General features: G+C 39.9%; 1 protein-coding gene and 1 long non-coding RNA gene across 10 annotated transcripts in view; one reads left to right on the top strand and one right to left on the bottom strand.

Annotated features, from left to right (window-relative positions):
• Positions 1–19319, bottom strand: part of PPP2R2C (protein phosphatase 2 regulatory subunit Bgamma) — a 169986-nt gene that overhangs the window by 39580 nt on the left and 111087 nt on the right. For all 9 annotated transcript variants that reach the window (XM_052681809.1, XM_052681814.1, XM_052681818.1 and 6 more), the window contains 4 exons: positions 9075–9172; positions 8351–8516; positions 3755–3867; positions 2084–2261 (listed from right to left, as the gene is read on the bottom strand). In XM_052681809.1, the coding sequence (XP_052537769.1) occupies positions 2084–2261; positions 3755–3867; positions 8351–8516; positions 9075–9172 (555 nt within the window). The remainder of the gene's footprint in view (positions 1–2083; positions 2262–3754; positions 3868–8350; positions 8517–9074; positions 9173–19319) is intronic.
• The window catches only part of LOC128080033 (uncharacterized), a 36605-nt gene continuing 36524 nt past the window's right edge, over positions 19239–19319 (top strand). The window contains exon 1 of the long non-coding RNA XR_008206460.1: positions 19239–19316. This is a non-coding gene — a long non-coding RNA (uncharacterized LOC128080033). The remainder of the gene's footprint in view (positions 19317–19319) is intronic.

The following is a 19319-nucleotide window of genomic DNA, read 5'->3' as shown; positions in this document are numbered from 1 at the left end:
CATTATATGCAGCACTGCTGTCTCTGAGGGAAAGTAGAAAGAGAAGTATGTACCACTGCCAGATGCCTTATTAACAAATGCAACTAAGAGCTAAATATTTTCTATTTATTGTTTTAAACGTTTCAAGGAATCAAACCCCCAGTGCAAAACAGCAAGATGTTTCACTTCCATTTTACATCTAGTAAGAAAGTGTGAAGCAAGCATTTTTAAAACTCAGTCTCCTCTTGTCTGTTCTCTTAACTCTTCTGCAGAACAAGGCACCAAACCAAGCAACATTCAGGTTTGATACTAGCAAAAAATCATTCTCTAAAAGAGCAATAAAACATTGGAATGAGCTACCCAGGGAGGTGGTGGAGTCACCATACCTGGAAGCGTTCAAGAAGAGGGCAGGAGTGGACATGGGGACATGGTTTAGTGGGCATTGGTGGCAATGGGTTCACAAGTGAACGAGATGATCTTAGAGTTTTCGGTTAGAGATTCAGTTTCGTTACTGGACAGATTTCAAAATCTACTGGAAAACACGCTGCTGCAATTTTATGAGAACTTAAAGGGTCCTACATAGGGGAAGAAAAAAAAAAGAAAAAAAAATACCTGCCACTGTGGCCAGTATAGAAAAAGCAGGCTGCCACCTAAGTTTAACCACCTCTTTACTCATGGTTTTATCAATGTTCTCTCTTATCACTGCCTGAACTCTCTCATGACCACCTGACAGGTATTCATTCACGCGTATCTAAAAGAAGCAGCAAGATCTGTATTGAATCCAGGATAAAACACAGTTATTCCAAAGTTATCCACACAAGTATCCCAAAGTTTATAAACAAAAAGTTTCCCATCCTAAAACTCAGAAACAGAGTCTGATTTCACCCCCCATCAGCAGTTTTAGAACATCCTCAGACACTTAACAGCTTACTTACTATAAACTGTCTAGTGTTGTAAGGGTTAAATTAGTGATTCAAACACAAACTCTAGAAAACACACTTATTAGTAAATATTCCACAACAGGAAGGTGTGCATAGTACACACAGCTGTGACTGAATACAACAGATGAGTACACACAAGTAGGGTCAGTAACGTTCTAAATAATAGTTATTCAGTCTCAAGTACCTTTGATGTCCATGTTGTATCATCAAGACATATGGTAGCATTTATGGTCTTGAAACTGTTTTCCAGCTCTTCACAGGTACACTGCTAGTTTGAAGTATCTTTGTGGAAAACACTTTAGAAGACTACATATAAACATTTTCATACAAAGGGTAAATGAATTAAAATTCTGTTAATCAGGCTATGAAATCTAAAGTTCTCATACAGAATATCAACATCTAATAGTCCTTCATACAATTCCATGGATAAATATTCTTCTAATTCCTCTTGAAATAAAACAACAACAAAAAAGGGCATACAATATTCTGAACTGGCTCCATAATCTATTTCTTGTCTTTCTCTTCCCTTACGTTCTGCAACACACAGAGAAGCATTTTTCTTGACTTCATTTTCTCTGGCTCCTCCTGCACTGTGCAGTGCAGTGCAGGGGCAGCCTCCCTGACTGCAATGATCCCACAACATGGCTTTCAGGATGATGCCAGCACTTGATACAGCAATGACAGCATTAACTTCAAACAGAACTCACATGAAGCAGGCAAGCCTAATCCCTGAACTATGCACATCTCAGAAATAAGGGTTTTGTGCAGGAGGGTGGCTGAGAACAGGGGACAGAGGAAGAATAGGCCTTTCAGGAAAAAAAAAGTTACAAAAAAGTGCTGCAGCTCAGCATGAAATGTCTTAAGGAAATCACAGTATGCTGTAACATGCTAGTCAGGTGGATAGTTATCATTCAGTCATCATCTGTTTTCTGTTTATGTGTCACTGACCAACTCCAGGACTGCTATTTTTCACAAAATTCCCTAAATTTTGCAACCTCTTAGCTGTCCTTTATGATATCTGAGTGCTTTCTGTTACAAATACTGCCTGGATTCTGGTAAGGGTAAGATATATTTATAAATTTGCAGAAAAAATATTTTATAATGTCCCTCCTAAGCTCCACTAATGCTATCACCACTGACCAAGGAATCACAATAAAGGATACTGAAGCTTCTATCCGTGATTGCTAAGTGCCAGAGATTAATCCTGAGATCATCCGCTGACATGTACGTCTCACAGTCACTGTTGACAGATATTGAGTTGACATGATAGGTGTGACCATTAGCAAAGATTCTCCGGGGAGTGACTTCTACCATCAAATCCATAGGTTTCAATACAGGCACCTGACAAAAAACAACAACAGATCAGAAACAGAGTAAGATCTTCACTAATTTTTTTGCTAGCATGATGGAGAGCAAGTATTCAAAGACTGTGACATTATAAAACTTCTCAGTAGCGTATGCAAGTCAAATTTCTCTATGGATGAATAGTTGGGCAAGACCATCCCTGACAATAGGGAAGCCAAGACAAGAGCCATGGAGAGCTAGGAAGAACAGTGGAAAGCTTGGGCCGCAGGAAGAGAGGCACTGACAGCTGCCACAGTGCAGGCCAGTCCCATGCCTCACATATGCAGAAGGTTCTGGCTTCATCAGGCAAACAATGAACTCCTAGTATTTATTTTTCCTATATTCTGTTGGCTGTAAATCACTCACATTATTCCTTTTGCTACTTTATCTCAAAGAGAAGTCAATCAGAGAAAAGGTTATAATCTCTGCCAAACATAATAAATAAAGTCTTAGAAAACAAACCCAACTGATCATTGCACCCTTGTTATTTCCCTGTGTGTGATTTTGATGTCATGCTCTGAAATCTAGACAATGCCCTGTTGGTAGAGCATTAAACACAGAAATGCTGTGATCCTCAACTGGGAACATTTGATGTAGTTGAATATGCATCAGAAACAATCTATTAAACATGCAAGATCATTTAAGGAGAAACACAGAAAGTTAAAGTTTTGAGTTTAACTTGCTGCTACAGCAACAAAGCAATGATTCTCTCCGTCTTTGAATTCTCAGATTACAAGCAATCCTAACTGGCTTTGTCTGCTTAATGATACAGAACAGGAATTCTGCAAGAATTCCATTCATGTAGATCTGTAGACTTTGGTGGGTATTGGCTTGGCTTGCAGGTAGGAGTTGATTATTTCTTTTTAAAATTAGTGAAAATAATAGCACTTGTACAACACAGCCTAGGATAGAACTTCTAGCTCTAACCTTTAGTCATCTCCTTTAGAAAAACACCTGAAGTGATTCAGCCATTACAGTGTGAGAGCAAAAATATATTGCAATATGAGATTGAACACTGAACCCATCAGCAATGCAAAGCCTCACATTCACTGGACTTCTGCATATCTCCAGAAAGAAGACAATTCTTTTATACTACTGTAATAATGATGAGATTGAAATTTGCTATACTGTCTAACTCCATTACTCTGAATGAGGTGAGTGTACTGTTTAATATTAATTATAAGTAGGCTTCTTCCAGCACACTAAGTTCCATAACCCTGTGTGAAAGAAAGTGAAGTCACACTGAGAGAATTTTATCAGGAAAAATAGAATTGATGATAAACTCCAAACATTTCTGTGATGGTCACTATGTTGTAAAGGATTTGTGACTTAAAAATAGATTATAGATTCAGAACTGTGAAGTCAGCCAAAACTTCAAGAATAATTGCATATATACTTAACACTAGGTGTATATCTAAATCTTTCACTGACTTGGTGCCTAGGACTATCTTCTTCACACAGAAGCAGCCAGGACAATGACAGCATCTTACCTGTAGTGACGTTACTGTAGAAAGATCTTTCAGCTTTCCTTCTTCATCCTTTAAGTTGTACCCCTCTGGTCTCTTATCTCTTTCAGTAATTTTCCATAACTTGATTGTTTTATCTTTAAAAGAAGAGACAAACAGCTTTCTGTCAGCATAGGAATTCTGAACATGGTTACTCACCTTTCACAAAATACTCTTTAAAGAAGTTTCTGCACCTTGGCTTAGCCATGTTCCATGCTGAAACAGTCTAGGTCTCTAAATCTGGCACATTCAATCAATGCTGTCAACTGGAAAAAATACTCATAAAGCACAACCCATACCCTGAAGTGAGTCAGAGGGCCCTGACAGCTGACAGATCCTGCAAAATACACGCTGCTCTCATATCCAACTCAGCAGTTTGCAGGCAGAAGATACCAAAACCACACAGTGCTTCCTGCTGAAGGTCAAACTTGCAAAGTCAAATCATCAAGGAAATAACCTTGATACTAAAGCGTGTTAGCTAGGTTACTTCTGAACCACACAAGAACAGAGACCATTTATACCTGTTTAGGTTACTGTGGAAATGGGCAAAGGTATATTGGTATAGCATCATGAGCTCTAGCACAGAAATGAAAGTGTGAAGTATGAAACATTTTGCTCTCCTAACAAGGGATATCAACAAAAAAACATTAAAAAACAGAGAAACATGCTGTAAGGGTAAGAGAGAGAGAAGTGGAGAGAAAAATATATTAGTATCACAGGAAATTGAGTTAAACCTAAACTCTCCCTTTTCATGATGGATAAGATGATCATCAAGAATATCACAATAGAATTAGGATGTCTCTTGTTTAGTGAAGAGTTTTTTAAACATTTCAGATGGAATTTCTCCTTTTTGTAGCTGCACATTAAAGCTGCAGATTTCCCTGATACTGTCTACTCCCCTCCAAACTTGCACCTAACTTGGCAAATTTAGGCAGAAAAATAAATGTCAGCTCTTCTCCTTCTACACATGCACATACCTTGTCCTGACCTTCTAATAGTTGTTTTACACATCCTTCATGGAGCAGCCAGATTTTCCAAAGCATCTGCACGTCAGATGCTAACCTCCATTCCTGCAATTTTTCTCGTTTAATCCTTTCTTCTTCCTTCACCCTTCTCTTCCCAAAATTCCAAACACTTCTTTCAAATGCTAGTACATATTATTTTAAAAGTTATATATCTCAATACAGAAATCACTCCTCATTTCTATAGCAATTTTACCTTTGATCTCTTTTTATTTTAAAAATCAATCAGTTGCTCCGCTACTCAGAGAGCTTTTATTATTATGCATCTGTATTGGGTTTATGTGACAAGGTTTTCACAGAATCACAGAATCACAGAATTGTAGGGGTTGGAAGGGACCTCCAGAGCTCATCGAGTCCAACCCCCCTGCCAAAGCAGGTTCCCTACAGCAGGTCACACAGGTCAGCATCCAGGCAGGTCTTGAACATCTCCAGAGAAGGAGACTCCACCACCTCCCTGGGCAGCCTGTTCCAGTGCTCCGTCACCTCACTGTAAAGAAGTTCTTGCGCATGTTTGTGCGGAACTTCCTATGCTGCAGTACCAGTTTTGGTACTGGAGGGCTGCAGGGATGAGCAGGACACAGCAGATGCCCCATGTCGGATCAGAGCCAGTTCCAGATGGCTCGAAAAGGGACCTGACACTGGGCAGAGCTGAGCCATGAGTGACACTGGCTGTGCCTCTGTGAGAGCAGATCTAAGAAAGGGAACAACTGCTGTTCAACAGCAGCTGGAAGAGGAGTGAGGAACATGACAGAAACAGCCCTGCGAGCAACGAGGTGCAGGAGGGCAGGAGTTGCTCCAGGTGCAGAGCAGAAGTTTTCTGCAGCCCAGGAAAGGCCCACAGAGAGGCAGGCTGCCCTCCTGCAGGCACCATGTGGAGGACTCCATGTGTAGCCATGGAGCAGCCCTGAAGGAGCTGCAACACATGGAGAGCCCCAGCAGGAACAGGGCCTGCAACGGAGCTGCAACCCGTGGAGAGGAGCCTGCAGTGAGGCAGGAATTCTGGGAGAGCTGCTGCCCATGGGGACCCATTCTGGAGCAGTTACTAACAGATGGGCCCTGTGGTACTGAGCTGTATTGAAGCAGTGCTTGAACAGCTGCAGCCTGTGGGAATCCCACGCAGGGTCAGTTCAGTAAGGCTGGCGTCCCGTGTGAGGGACTCCATGTGGAGCAGGGGGGAGAGAGTGACCATGGAGGAGCAGCAGAGATGAAGCATTATGGCAGCCTCTATTCCTTCTTACACTATACTGCATGGCAGGAGGAGGTGGACGGGAGGAAATTGGTTTTAGTTTCTCACTGCTCCAGTCTGTTAGTAATAGGAAATAAACTACTCTAAGCTCCCTATGCTTAGTCTGTTTTGTCCATGCTGGTACTTGGCGAGTGATCTCGCTGTCCCTGATTCATCCCTTGAGCCTTTTTTCATCACATTTCCACCCTCTCTTCCTCTGAGGAGGGGGAGTGAGAGAGTGGTGTAGTGGAGTTCAGCTGCCCAGCAGGATGAAACCACCACAGCACTTCCTACAGGTATGGATCAATCTACAGAATAAGTGGTTATTTCCATTTGCAGCTGAACAGTTGGAAAAGAAGTTCAGTACATTTCATTTTTATCAGTCATGTTAATTACTAAAAGTACATACGGGGTATATCATGTACTTGGGATTTTTATTACATGTAAATGTGCTTTTTTGCTCATCTAATATTACTAAACACAGTGATTATAAAATACGTAGGAAGAAAGTGTGTTTTCCACTGCTGAACTTGACTGCTACTGATAAATCTACCACTTCCCTGAGAGAAAATTTTCAGTGGTTAAGGATGTTGCGTGTTGGTTTTCTTCTCCCTCGTCTGCCTTCCGGACTTTAAAATCTCCATAGAAATTCCAAGTATGCTTATGTTTCGCAAAATATTGAAATATCTTCGTGAGGTTCAGTATTCCTTCAGTCTCAAGAGTGTTGTGAAGTTTAAATTAATTAACGTCTGATAAGAAATCTCAAATTCTCAGATGAAAGGATGTGTATGGGTCAAATTCTGATTTACACAATGTAAATCAAATAGGAAGTCCCAGTATATTCTGGTACAAAAGATACCAATGAATTTTAATAATTTAATACTATACCACAAAATTAGTTCAGTTTACAACGCAAACCAGGAATTTGCTAACTGCAAGCACTGCAAATCCACAGTGGGATTTGAAAGCCTTGGTGACTTTCTTCTGCCTCCATTAATTAAGACAATGCAAGCAGAGCTTAGCTGACAACTTACTGGTAATGTGTGAACTGCAAAAGAACTCTCTAATAGCAAGGTGACTCATGAGGGAGTCCTTAGAAGGACGGAAACAGATTCGGGAAAGTGCAGACCTGTCAGGTCTCATATAATGAAGGTGAGATTAGATGGACTTCCCCCTCATGCTTTCCCTAACACAGGGATGCTCCTTCCAGCAAATTCAATAGGCACTGCCTACCTGTAACTAGGCAAAGAACATGCTCTGCAGAAGTTTTATAGGATCTTTTATAGTTCTCTTTGTTTTGACCAAAACTGTGCTTTAGATCCTAAACTAGCAGAGGGCTCATAAACAGGTAAAAATATAAGCCAGTACTCAAAGTGTTTTTACAGCAGGACCAATGTAAGCATGGATAGCAGACAACGCCTTCACACTGTACAAGCTGGGGAAAATAGTATTCTCCACTTCTAACAGGCATGGAATTGATATAAACTGTGTGTTCTCACAGGAAATCTGTGTGGCAGCAAGGAGTTCAACATGGGCCTTCTGTATCCTAAACCTGTAACTATTTTATGACTATGCCACAAGATGAATTTTCAGATTTCAGCCTTACTGTGCCAGGATACTATGAATTCTCCTTAACACAGAAAAACATTCTGCAATCCCCCAACATCCACAGGCTATGCCCATGACATCACTTCTGCTCTCCTCACATAAAGAGGTCACGCAGGATTCTCCACAATTAGGAAGGAAGGAGAATAGAGGGCCAAACATTTTGCTGGATCTTAAGCTGGCAAACAGTGACCAAATATTTACTAAATGATAGATGTACAAATTAGGACCCATTCAGTTTCTTCCAACTATATTATCCTGCATCTCCCCTCTTAGCAATGATTCTGCATTTTAAATACTTAAATAGAGCATTTTGATGATAATGAATGAAGAGAAAAAGAAATTCATTTATCTCACCTACTTTCATTTACACATCTGCAAAGAATAAAAGTTATGACAAATACAGCAGACAAAATTCTAAATTCCCAGTGAAACACAGCTGCTGGATAAGGTGATGTCTTTATCACAAAGTTAATTTCAGGATAGCATGGCACACAAAGAACAAAAATGGATAGTGCTCTAAACATCAAAAGGGAAAACCTTGTGACTGAGCATAAAATGCAAAAGTAACAGCTATTAGAATCAGTATGGCACTCTGAGTAAACTCTGACACATGAAATCACTAAAACAGTAAATCAAAATGAATGCAGAACTTGAATATATACAGTCAATGCTAAAATGCAAAAGAGCAAAATGTGGTTATGTCCAATATATTCTCTCCTATCTTACCATTTGTTGATAAAAGTGAGTGAGCTGCATTTTGCTGTGGTAACCACTTGATCTTGTTTATTTTTTCTTCTATCTCCAAGCTCTTCAAATAATCAAATTCAGGTTCATGGCTCTGGAAAGTGCTGTAAACATTGTACTCCCCCTGACTGTAAGGCTCATTTTTACTCTGTGAAGAATAAGAACAACAAAAATGCATGTTGTATTATGGCAATATATTTTCTCCTGCTCTAGGGGAAGGTGTACTAGCAGTCTTATAAATATAAAAATGTTGAACGTATAATTAAATTGCTCATTTAAAACATGATATCGATGGATCCGTTTCTACAGGAATGAAATTTCCCATAAATATCAAAGTAGCATTTTATAAAGGACAGAATTTTGAAAGAAATGTCAACTGCACAGAAGATGCTGTGCATGGACTAAATTTAAAACTGGAGCAGAAAAGATAGCACAGCACAAACATTGTTTGAAATTGAATAACTCCATCAAAGAGGCAAAAGCTATTAAAAAGTAAAACAAAGACCACCACTTCTCTTCTTAGCTTGGAATTCTGGAGCTCTGCCGTATTCTTTAGAGGAACAAGACTAAACTTCTGATGAAAAGAGATTTACCCTCCTTCCATTCTTTTTTACTCAATCTTGAGAATATAAGCAAGTTTTTTTGTTAGATCTAATTGAAGTACTAACAATCAAAACAGCTGTTAGCAAGCTATTAACTCACATACCTCAGGTTCCCTTTGGAATATAACAACCCGACCCCCCTTGTCACCAGTAGCCAGCAGTTCTCCAGTGTGGTTGAACTCAACTGTAGAAATAATATCAGCTAAAGTGGAAAAGAGAGAGAAAAAGGAAAATTTTAGTTTACTGCTACAACACAAAGCCATTAGGATTATCAAGTACTCCACAAAAAATGAGAGATTTGAAGGGAAATGAATTCAACAGCAAGGCACTAATGCAAACAGGCTGCATGCCATTAGAATCCAAGGTTGCTACACAAAGAAACAAGTGCAAACGTAAGGAGGCAAACTTGTTTCCAGCACGTCTGCAGCCTGTAGATCTCTAGAGGGGTTAAGATTTAGGAAGAGCAAACCCAGCTCTATAAAGCTTTTTCACTACTGGAGATAACAGTGTTGGCCCCCTGCTATTTCCTCGGCAGGGACCAATGTGAAAGCTTATTCCTGCTGCATGTATTATTTATTCTTCATTCTTTATTAGGGTTCCAATAAAACCCTAAGCACTAGTTTACTAGTGTTTGAGCCAACAGTAAAAAGGCAAAGTACATGTGCCACAGAGAACTGCTCACCGTGCCATGCTGGCAAGAGCCCATTCAAATCAGAGTTTTCAGTAAATCATTTCAGCACCATAAAATGTGTCATCAGAAGATAAAAAGATTGCAGTCTTTTTCTAATTTTCAACAATTCTCTTTCCCTAAGCAATTGCATCAGCTTATACAAGAAACCTCATCAAAACCTGAGGCCAATCTTTAGCACAAAATACTGAACATCAGAATGAGAAGGGAGAAATTGATAGGAGCAAAAGAGCTGGCACTTCTGCTTGTACGACAGCAAATGCGAGAATCATAATCCACAGTTAATCCTACACTATTAGCATAATTTAAATTAAAATGCCTAGTGCAATAGTAAATTAAGAAGCCATCACATATACAACCACAGACAAACGCAGGGTATTACTCAGAGACTACACGTATGAATTCTCTATAATGATCAGTATGCACTCAGCAGAAACACGGGCCGCATTTTTTGAAGCATCCATAGTCAGCAGCTCCTCTTCAGGCATTAAAAGCTGTGGTTTTTAAGTGTGTTCATCATCCATCAGTTTATATCAAGAACAATGGGGCTACAGGGGGTTAAGCCCTTTTGAAAGCCTAGCCCCAAATGAGTTCACTAAAATTTAAAGGAATTAAAATAACAAGTGGATGCTCCATTTATTGGATACATTTCGAGAACTGAAAACATCTGCTCCTATTATTCCTCTAATACACTAGCATTTGAGTGTTAAAAAGCTCCTATTGCCAGTAGCTCTCATCAGCAACACAGTTTCCAAAAACCCAGATTCTTACTGGAAGATCATAAGCACCACCTGAAGAAGGAAAATCATACTCTAATAATAATAAAGTATCTCTTTTGATCTTTTTAAGAAATCTCCATCATTCAATTCCGTTTGTCTCTCTAAAAAACGTTCTTTTTTTTTTTTTTTTTTTTTTTCACTATACGTTGACATGTAAAGAAGGAAGGGAGGATCGTAAAGTATGCAGGCAATTATTTCTTTTCTCTGAATAAAATGTATAGATACATAGCCTTTGAGAGAAATGGCATACAGCAACTTGCAACATTTTGGTCATGAATCCTAAGCTTCTCATATTTGATGGTCTTTGATTCTTTATGCAGATCTCTGCAGACTGTATTTCACAGGTGATTATCCCAGCTGCTCTCACCTTACTAGAGTATGGAAAGAATAGAGAGGCTAGGGCTGGTGATGCTATGGGGCTCAGGAGGGGCTGGGTTGGATCTAAGAAATATTTAACATAAAAAAATCAGATCAACTTTCTTGGCATGTAACGTTCATCCATAGTTCTTACTAAGAAGACATCTTGGTTACTTTGCTCTTATCCTGCAAAACTCATACCAGTGGTAGGTGTGAGCTCAGGCTCATAAAACAATATCTACATGGTTTTAGTCATTTAAAGTTGTATCTGACCCCAGCCAAACAGGCAGAACTGCAGACAACTCATACTGACAGTGCTTTTAGACCTATCTCTAGAGTGTATTGGCAAGAAGGCAAAAGAAGAGGGGAGAAGTGTATTAAGAAAATGTGTGCATTGGTGTATAAACTCAGACATATGTAGCACATAACTGATTTTCCCAACAGGTCACAAAAAAATCAGATGCAAAAGTAATGAATGGTTTTACATTAGCATATGTGAATACACTTTCCATTGGCTTGAAATACTTCCACAGTGGCATGAAATTGTCTGTAAATGATCACAAGATACTACAGAAGGCACAAAATGGTCACAAATGGTCACAAAGCACCACAGACACTTCAGCTAATGCCCAGTGAAGTCAACAGGAATTGCATCAAAGTCATCAAAGTCATCAAAGCAACCAAAGCAGGGTAATAAAACCTCTGTATTTATTAAAATAGTGTGCTGTTAAGTGATTATTGCTTAAATAAAAGCAGCTAACACATAAGTATCTCTGAGCAGTCGATGTGATATAGTTCAGTGCATAATTCCCTCCCTCATAAGCTGTTTCTCCCAGAGGCATCTCTCCTTTCAACAAGAGAAGTGAATTCTGAACTGGAAATCGCCCATCGTTTTCAAATTAACTTGTTCTTAAAAGAAGATCAGAACCAATATTCTGACCTTACATGGTATGCAGCTTGTTGGTAAAAAATTAGCCTTGAATTGAAAAATCACTTTTATTGATCCTGTAAATAACAGCTGAAAACAACAGCCAAAATATCTTATCCAACATGCCAGTTCAGCAGGCAAGCATTAGTCATGCTGCTTTCATAAAGATTAGCCGAGATGGCTCTTTCTAAGACAGATGAGGCAGGAACAGAATCAATCCACAAAGCTTTTCATATCCCTCTGCAGGACATTCCCCTACAGCTTTGTTAGTGCTATAGCAACATCAGCCACCATGGTCTCCCTACAGACTCTTACATTGGAGAATGACTCCCTGAGCATGCAGAGAAGCAAACTCCCGGCGAACTCCCTCTCTGGGATATATAAATGCTCCACAATGCAAGAGCTGCTGAATTTGCACGTACAGTGAGTCCTTGGTAAGGGATGATTGAGATGAAAGGCTCCATCCTGCTCTACACCTTCCATGTCCTAGCATTATCAAGCTTGGCACTAACTTTGATTATATGAAAAACAGATAATTTAGCTATTAATTACAGGTAACCTCAATAGCCAATGTTGACAATTAAATTGCAAATTTCAACTTTAACACAATATTAATCTTCCTGATCTGTGTGTAAATTCCCCACTTTGTCTACACAAATATTAAAATAAATTTGTATTTAAAAGACATGATGCACAACATTTTCACACAACTAAAAAACACAAGTTTAGTATTCAATATACAGATGCTGGCTGAGAAAAACACACAGAAAACTTCCAAAGGATAAGAGAACATTCCAGAGAGGTACACACCTGCTTCTCTTCTATATCCTGCCACAGCAAATTGCTCCAGAAGACACTACGTATTACAGACCTCACTCCTCAGGCCGGTTTTACGGATTGACAGAAACACAAATCTAGACCCTAAACCAACAGGAAGTTTTTCCTGATCCAATCTGAAACATTTAATTCCCTGACTCCTAGTCATCTCTCATTATACCCCATTACCTAAATAATTCCTCTGCAGCTTCAGTTTACCCTCTTTAAAGGCGTTTAATTGTGATGTCATACTGAGCAGCTGCTGCTTAGTTATCTGTATTCATTGTTTCTAATAGATCTAAGTATAGCAGTGTACAACTATGCACATCAAGACATCTCTAGCTGTTTGTACTTCTCTTCCCTCAGTTTCATTAGCACTGTTCCCACACAGATGCAGGCAAATGAACTCTCAGCAGTGCCCACTCAGACTCAGCGTGGGGTGGGATGAAACAAAGGCAGGCACATGCAGCCCCAGTTACTTTGCTCTGTGCTTCACACCATCTCACACTTTTCTGTGTTCAGCTCCTGGACTCTCTCAGGTTTATTTTACAGGTTTTTAATAGTTTCTTCCTTGGATTTAAGTAAAAGGTAACACAGACCATGTAAAATACCTTTACAGTAATTAAAAACTCATATCTGTGTAATGAATTTTTCTATCACTTGGGGGACTCTACCAAAATTGTTCACCAATTGTTCATGCAAAGCAAGAGAGACCCTAACATGCTTTACTCATCTTTATACAGTCTTTTGGTCAGAAACCTCAAGCAACTCTTAGAAAAGTTCAATTACGCTTTTCTGTATGTTACTTTCACTAATAATTTCTACTTTTCTGAGGCCCTTCATTTGAAGGCACTGGTATATTTTATAAACATCACCTTGGCTTCAGAAGATCAGGCAAGCAATGACATTTTCAGAAGTATTTCATCCTACAGAGAAATGCATATTTTTGGAGCAATTTTTGAGGGAAAACATCATGATGCAGCTGTAGAGGGAAAAGATGATCAGAGAATATAATATACAGCTGAACAGCACTATAATCCTGATAGAGACTTAAAGGATTTGCAATGAGCCAGAATACTGTAATTAACATCAGCATTTTTCTCATAAAAGGTTGTGAAATCCCACTGATGAGAACAGGTCAGAACGTTTCCTTAATACTTCATCCACCACCAGCATCACAACACTGGTCTGAGCTGACTAGCAGCATCTAGGGCTTTTTTGTGTTTTCCCGGTGGCTAGAAGGCAATCTTGTAGTCTACACTGTTTCAACCAAGTTCTGACCTGGCCTAACCTTGGCTTGTGAAATCCAATAAGATCACAGCACAGTCTGGCATGGCTGCAAGCAATGTTCGGTCATAGTGATACTAAAGTCCCCAAGGAATGTAATCTGGAAGAAACAACAAAGAAGCTTGCAACAAAGAGATATAAAACAAGAGGATAAATGGTAGATAAAAGAATGAGCAATATTACAGTAACTCGTGTGAAGGGAGGCCATTAGATTGAGCTATGTTGTTGGAATTTAATTTAGACAGTAAAAAAAAAAAAAAGAAAAAAGGTGAATAAAAAATTGAGTGAAAGAGCCCATTCCCCTTTTATCAAGCTGAACTTTCACAGGTTTCCTCCAGCAGCTAGAAAACAACGTATGCAAATCCCAAAGGCATGAGGATCTGATGAATCCTTCTTTTCCAAAGCAGCTGGCAGAAATATCTCTGACAGCAGAAGTTGCATACGTGACTCAACAGGCTCTGTAGCATGCATTCACTCTCGTTCACAGCAGTGCTGTGCAATTACACAGCATCAGAAACCACCCCTCAAAATGCAAGGACACAAAAAGAAAAATCTCACATATCGCACTGCCCACACCATGACTAACTAAAAGCTGATACACCAGAAAACCAACTCCACTCTACTAGAAGACATTTTGTTCACAATCTTACCACCTTTCTATGCTATCAAAGCAGTGTAAGACAAGCAGTATTCAGCTGAGTGGCCACTTGGGAAGGATGGGTGAGAGAAAAAGAGAGCATGAGCATGCACAAAACAGAAAAGTTTGTGTGGACTGAAATGCCACAACAGAAGGCAAGAAAGCAGTTTGAAACAAAGGATTTATCTGCCGCTTTGCCCCTGACATTGTCACCCTGCTAAATCACACTCTGTAGCTTCTCTTGTTCATTTTGGTTTCAAATCCAGATGATGATTATGCTACAAAATGGTGTTTGTTCCATGCTATACAGAACACAACAGGCATTTTGGCCAAGACAAACTCAGAACGTAAGTGCTAATAGCGTAAGTGCCTCAGGGATCAGCGAAACAAGGTGATCAATCAACAGCAGAACAAAGTCCAGAGAAGTGTGTATGTCCCTGCACTTTGTGTCATTGCTTTCCTAACCGATTCCTTTCTTGGCTTCACTATCAGCAAGAGCAAATATACTGAGGGCAGTATCCATCAGCCCCATTTAATCCTGTCGAGTAAGATCAAGGAAGTTTATTGAGCCAAGTATCACCTTTCTTCCTGAGTACAGCAATATCCTCCTGATGTGAAACCCAAAACTACAGGGTTGAATGCTGACTACTCCCTGAAAGGCAGCTTTAAAAACAAGTCCTTCACTCTGGGTGAGTGGTAAAAAATAATGAGTAAAAAATCACCTAACTTCAAATCCTCAGCAGCACCGGGTAGATCTTTCCCTTTTTTCTACTTTCTGAATTTTAGAAATGCTACAAATAGACACCTTAGTGTGCTCACCTGCTTTGGCTGGCCATGTTACCACCAGGATGCAGCCAAGTTTCACTAAGTTTCACAGGTCTATGCATCTCTAAATACTCAGGAACCACGAAAAGTACTTTTCCATTCAGAATATTTCAGTGCAGTGCTCACTCAAAGAACAAATTTATTTGAGAAATTCCAGAACCCAAATCCAAAATTTGCATTTGAAGGTTACCCAAAGAGCTGGCTGAAGCCATCGCGAGAACTCTCTCAACTATTTTTCAACAATCTTGGGAGTCCAGAGAGGTCTCAGCCAACTGTAATCTGGTAAACACGGAATCAATTTTCCAATAAGAAAGAATACTTTCATGATTATAGGCCTGTCAGTCTCACTTCAGTGCCTGGTAAAATTGTGGATTAATTAATTATTAATTAAATAATAACTATTAATCAAGAGTATTGTGTGAGTTACTGTAGAACACTTGAAAGACAACGCAGTCTTGGTCACAGACATCATGAGTTCATAAACAGCAAGTCCTATTTAAGTAAGTTTTCTTTTATGACAAGGTTACCCACCAAGTTGAACAAGGGAAGTCAGTTGATGTGATCTACTTTGATTTCAGTACAGCTTTTCGTACTATTTCTAAGAGCATCCTTTTGGACAAAATGTCCAGCATACTGCTAGACAAATACAGAACGTGATGGGAGGTCAAAGAGACACAGCAAATGGGGTTACATCAGGCTGCCAGCCAGTCACTAATGGGGCTCCCCATGGTACCATTTTGGGGCCAGTTTTCTTCAATACTTTTATAAATGATCTGAACTTAAATGCATACTAAGGAAGTTCATGAACGATACTAAATTAGGAGGAGCTGTTGACTCCTTCAAGGATGGAGAGGCTTTGCAGAGAGATCTTGACAAATCAGCTCCTCACATGGAGCGAAGAGGCAGCGCTGAGCTCTGCTCCGTGTGACAGCGACAGGCCTGAGGGGACGGCATGGAGCTGCGTCAGGGGAGGGCAGCTGGGGGTGAGGGCATGGAACGGCGGTGGGCATGGAACGGCTGCCCAGGGCAGTGGGCACAGCCCTGAGCTGCTGGAGATTTTTGAGATGTTTGGACACTGCTCTCAGATGTAGGGTTTGAGTTTTGGGGGTGCTGTATGGAGCTGGGAGTTGGACCTTATGATCCCTATAGGTCACTTCCAACTCGGGATGTTCGACGATTCTGTGAGTACCTACCACCACTGTGATTTACAGTTTGTAGCCTTGAACTTTGATATAGTTGGGCTTTCCTCCAGTATTTGTATAGACATTTGAGAGCTTAAACAATTCTCATCAGTTTCTTTATCTCACACTAGTTTCTAGTGTTATTTCTCCTGTTATTTCTTCCTGGTTTTCTAGAAAACCAGCAAATAACACCCAACTACAGGAGCACAGTCGATGAGAAAAAAAAATATGTTTTTGCCTACAGCACAAATATGCAACACAGAATATAAAGGTTCTTTGCTCTGTGGTAAAAAAGACTTCACACTGAATACATGTCACAGATTCAGATTTTAATAAAGCGACCCCCACTTTTATTGCTATTAAAGTCTCAAAGACCTTATTTCAGAGTTCTGGCACTCATTCCTCTCCTGCAGAGTACAAGGCATCTGGGATTAGAGACTTGACCTTCTGCCCACTGAGGTAAATGGGAAGTTTCTCACTACTTCAGTGATAAATAAGGTCAAGGAACATTTGTCAGATGCAGTGTAGCTGAAAATTAGGACACAGTTCTTAAAATTCTGACTATAGTTTACACGCACTTTAGTTTCTTTCTGTACAAGGTGACCTGCTTAGATCAGCAAGACTGCAGCGCTTCTGTCGTTAGTTCCACAGAACCCCTAATTAATGTTACTATTTTTCCTAATGAAGTCAGTAAGTGCACTACTTGTACCTTCATAACCTGAAACACTTGATGGACTGATAAAAAGTTTGCCATAAACCATTTTAATACCAATTTAGGGGCACCAGTATGGCGGCACAGCATCACCTGCAGCACACAAGCAGCCTTGCAGTGCTGGGAGAGCACAGCTTTATGTGTGTGCATGCAGGTAACAAAGAGCCTGACAACTGAATAAACCACTGAAAATCAACCTGGCTGTTTGCTGAAAGATATCCACAAAAAACTTCCAAAATGCTCATCCCCAGTGAGCTTCTCCACAGGCCATGCAGTGTAACACACACTAGAAATTTATTCTCCTGAGATTCCTGAGAAATGAATCTCCAGATGTTTCTTTCTTGCTGCTTGCTGTTAAGTGAGGCAGGCCTGACTGTGACAGTTAACGATTCAGCAACAGGCTTACAACCCTCCATTTCATAAACATTAGTGCAATTAGAAAATGTGCCAGTCTGCTCCTCTTAGCAACCAATAGTGAAGGGCAGAAAGGAAAAAGCTGCCATGGGCATCACATTATGTGTATGCAATTTCCAGAGCAAGGTTTGAACTGGTCATCACAAAACGAGGGCTGCCTGAGCTGGGAGCTCCTGCTCAGATCCATGTTATTGCACAGCGAGGAGCTGCACAGCCTGGCTGCCAGCAAAAGACAGATTAGAAACGGTGCTGCCAAGTGCTAAAAATGCTAGGCAATCGGGTTTTACTGAGAGCACCAAAAGACCTTGAACTTAACTCCTTATTTTAGAGCAAGCAAATGCCAAGAATGGAATTCGTACAAATTATTAAAATACATTAATTTTAGTTGCACTGTCAGAAATGATTATACTTGTGCATAATAAATGCAATGGTCGACAACGAGCAAACATCAAGTTTTGTTAAAAGACTATTATAAAACAGAGACAAAATAATATATTTACATTTTAAAGGAAAATCATTAATTTAAAATGTATCCAAGGGTAATGAAAAGTCATCCAAAATTTAAAATACAATGCTGAATAATCTGATTCAATATGAATGCTATTTCCAACATAATACTTAAGAACTTCAATAGAATTTCCCTGCCAGCTGGTTCTGAACTTTTTTTTTCTTTTTTAAGTAAGCAATTAAATTCCAGAAGCAAAGCTCTCAGTAATTCTGTCACAGCAGTTGTTATGTTCAAAGTGCTTTACAGGCATTAAACCCCCCAGCAGCCTAGGGAAGTCAGTAAGGAAATGTTAGCATTCCCATTTTACACAAAGGAGAAAAAAAAAAGAAAACGATCCTTGAGAGTTATTATCCAAGATCAGAGAAGCAGTTTTGATTCTACACATACTAAGGGACAGATAAGCCAGGCTAACCCTCAGCAAAACATTTCTATTTAGCAAAGCACTTAATCATTTGTCTAGATACTTAAATGTTCCCAAATTCAGTTCTAATGAGTATGCATGTAGTTAAATGAATACACTGGAGGAGACCTAACAATGCATCACAGTAACATGCACCAAGGAAGAAAAAGCCATGGTGAGCAAGCTTTCAAGTGAAGCTGAGGGTATATAATCTTAAACATCATGGAGGGTTGGAGCTAGGAGCTGGACTAGAGCCAGTCTTTAACTGCAGAGCAATGACAAGGAAAGCAGGGGGCACAAAGCCATACCTGCACTACAATATGCAGGACAGATCCAGTACTTTCTTGGGCTTTGTAATGCTATTATTAATACAGTTAAATTGTGAAGAGTGGACCTTGACAGGCTTGTAGTACGCTGCTCTCCCACAGACAAACCTCAGCATGGTTCAGGAGTTACCATGAGCCAGGGACACTTCTCAGCAGATCCTGACATTTCAGAAACTGAAATTTAACTGTCATAGGCATGGGCCGCTTTATGCCAGCAAGCTGCAGTGCTCAGTAACGCCTAGTTTACTTGAGCAGATGTGATTAGTGAATGTCAGTCATAGGAATCCTTTCTGCACATAGTGTTGTATGGGAACTGCTGAATCACAGCCTGAACCTCTGATTGATCACCTGAGGCGAGCAGTGAGTCAGCCATGGGAGCACAGGAGAATTGCCCCACCTCTCCTAGACCTATTTAAGAGCTGACTACCAGTGGGAAAGGATCTCTGGAGATCCCTTCTCTGGAGTTTTGCAGTGAGACCAGGATGCGGGTA

Source organism: Tympanuchus pallidicinctus, unplaced genomic scaffold, assembly GCF_026119805.1.
Source record: "Tympanuchus pallidicinctus isolate F22 unplaced genomic scaffold, pur_lepc_1.0 scaffold2, whole genome shotgun sequence".
Taxonomy (NCBI): domain Eukaryota; kingdom Metazoa; phylum Chordata; class Aves; order Galliformes; family Phasianidae; genus Tympanuchus; species Tympanuchus pallidicinctus.
This window is presented reverse-complemented; position numbering and strand designations above follow the sequence as displayed.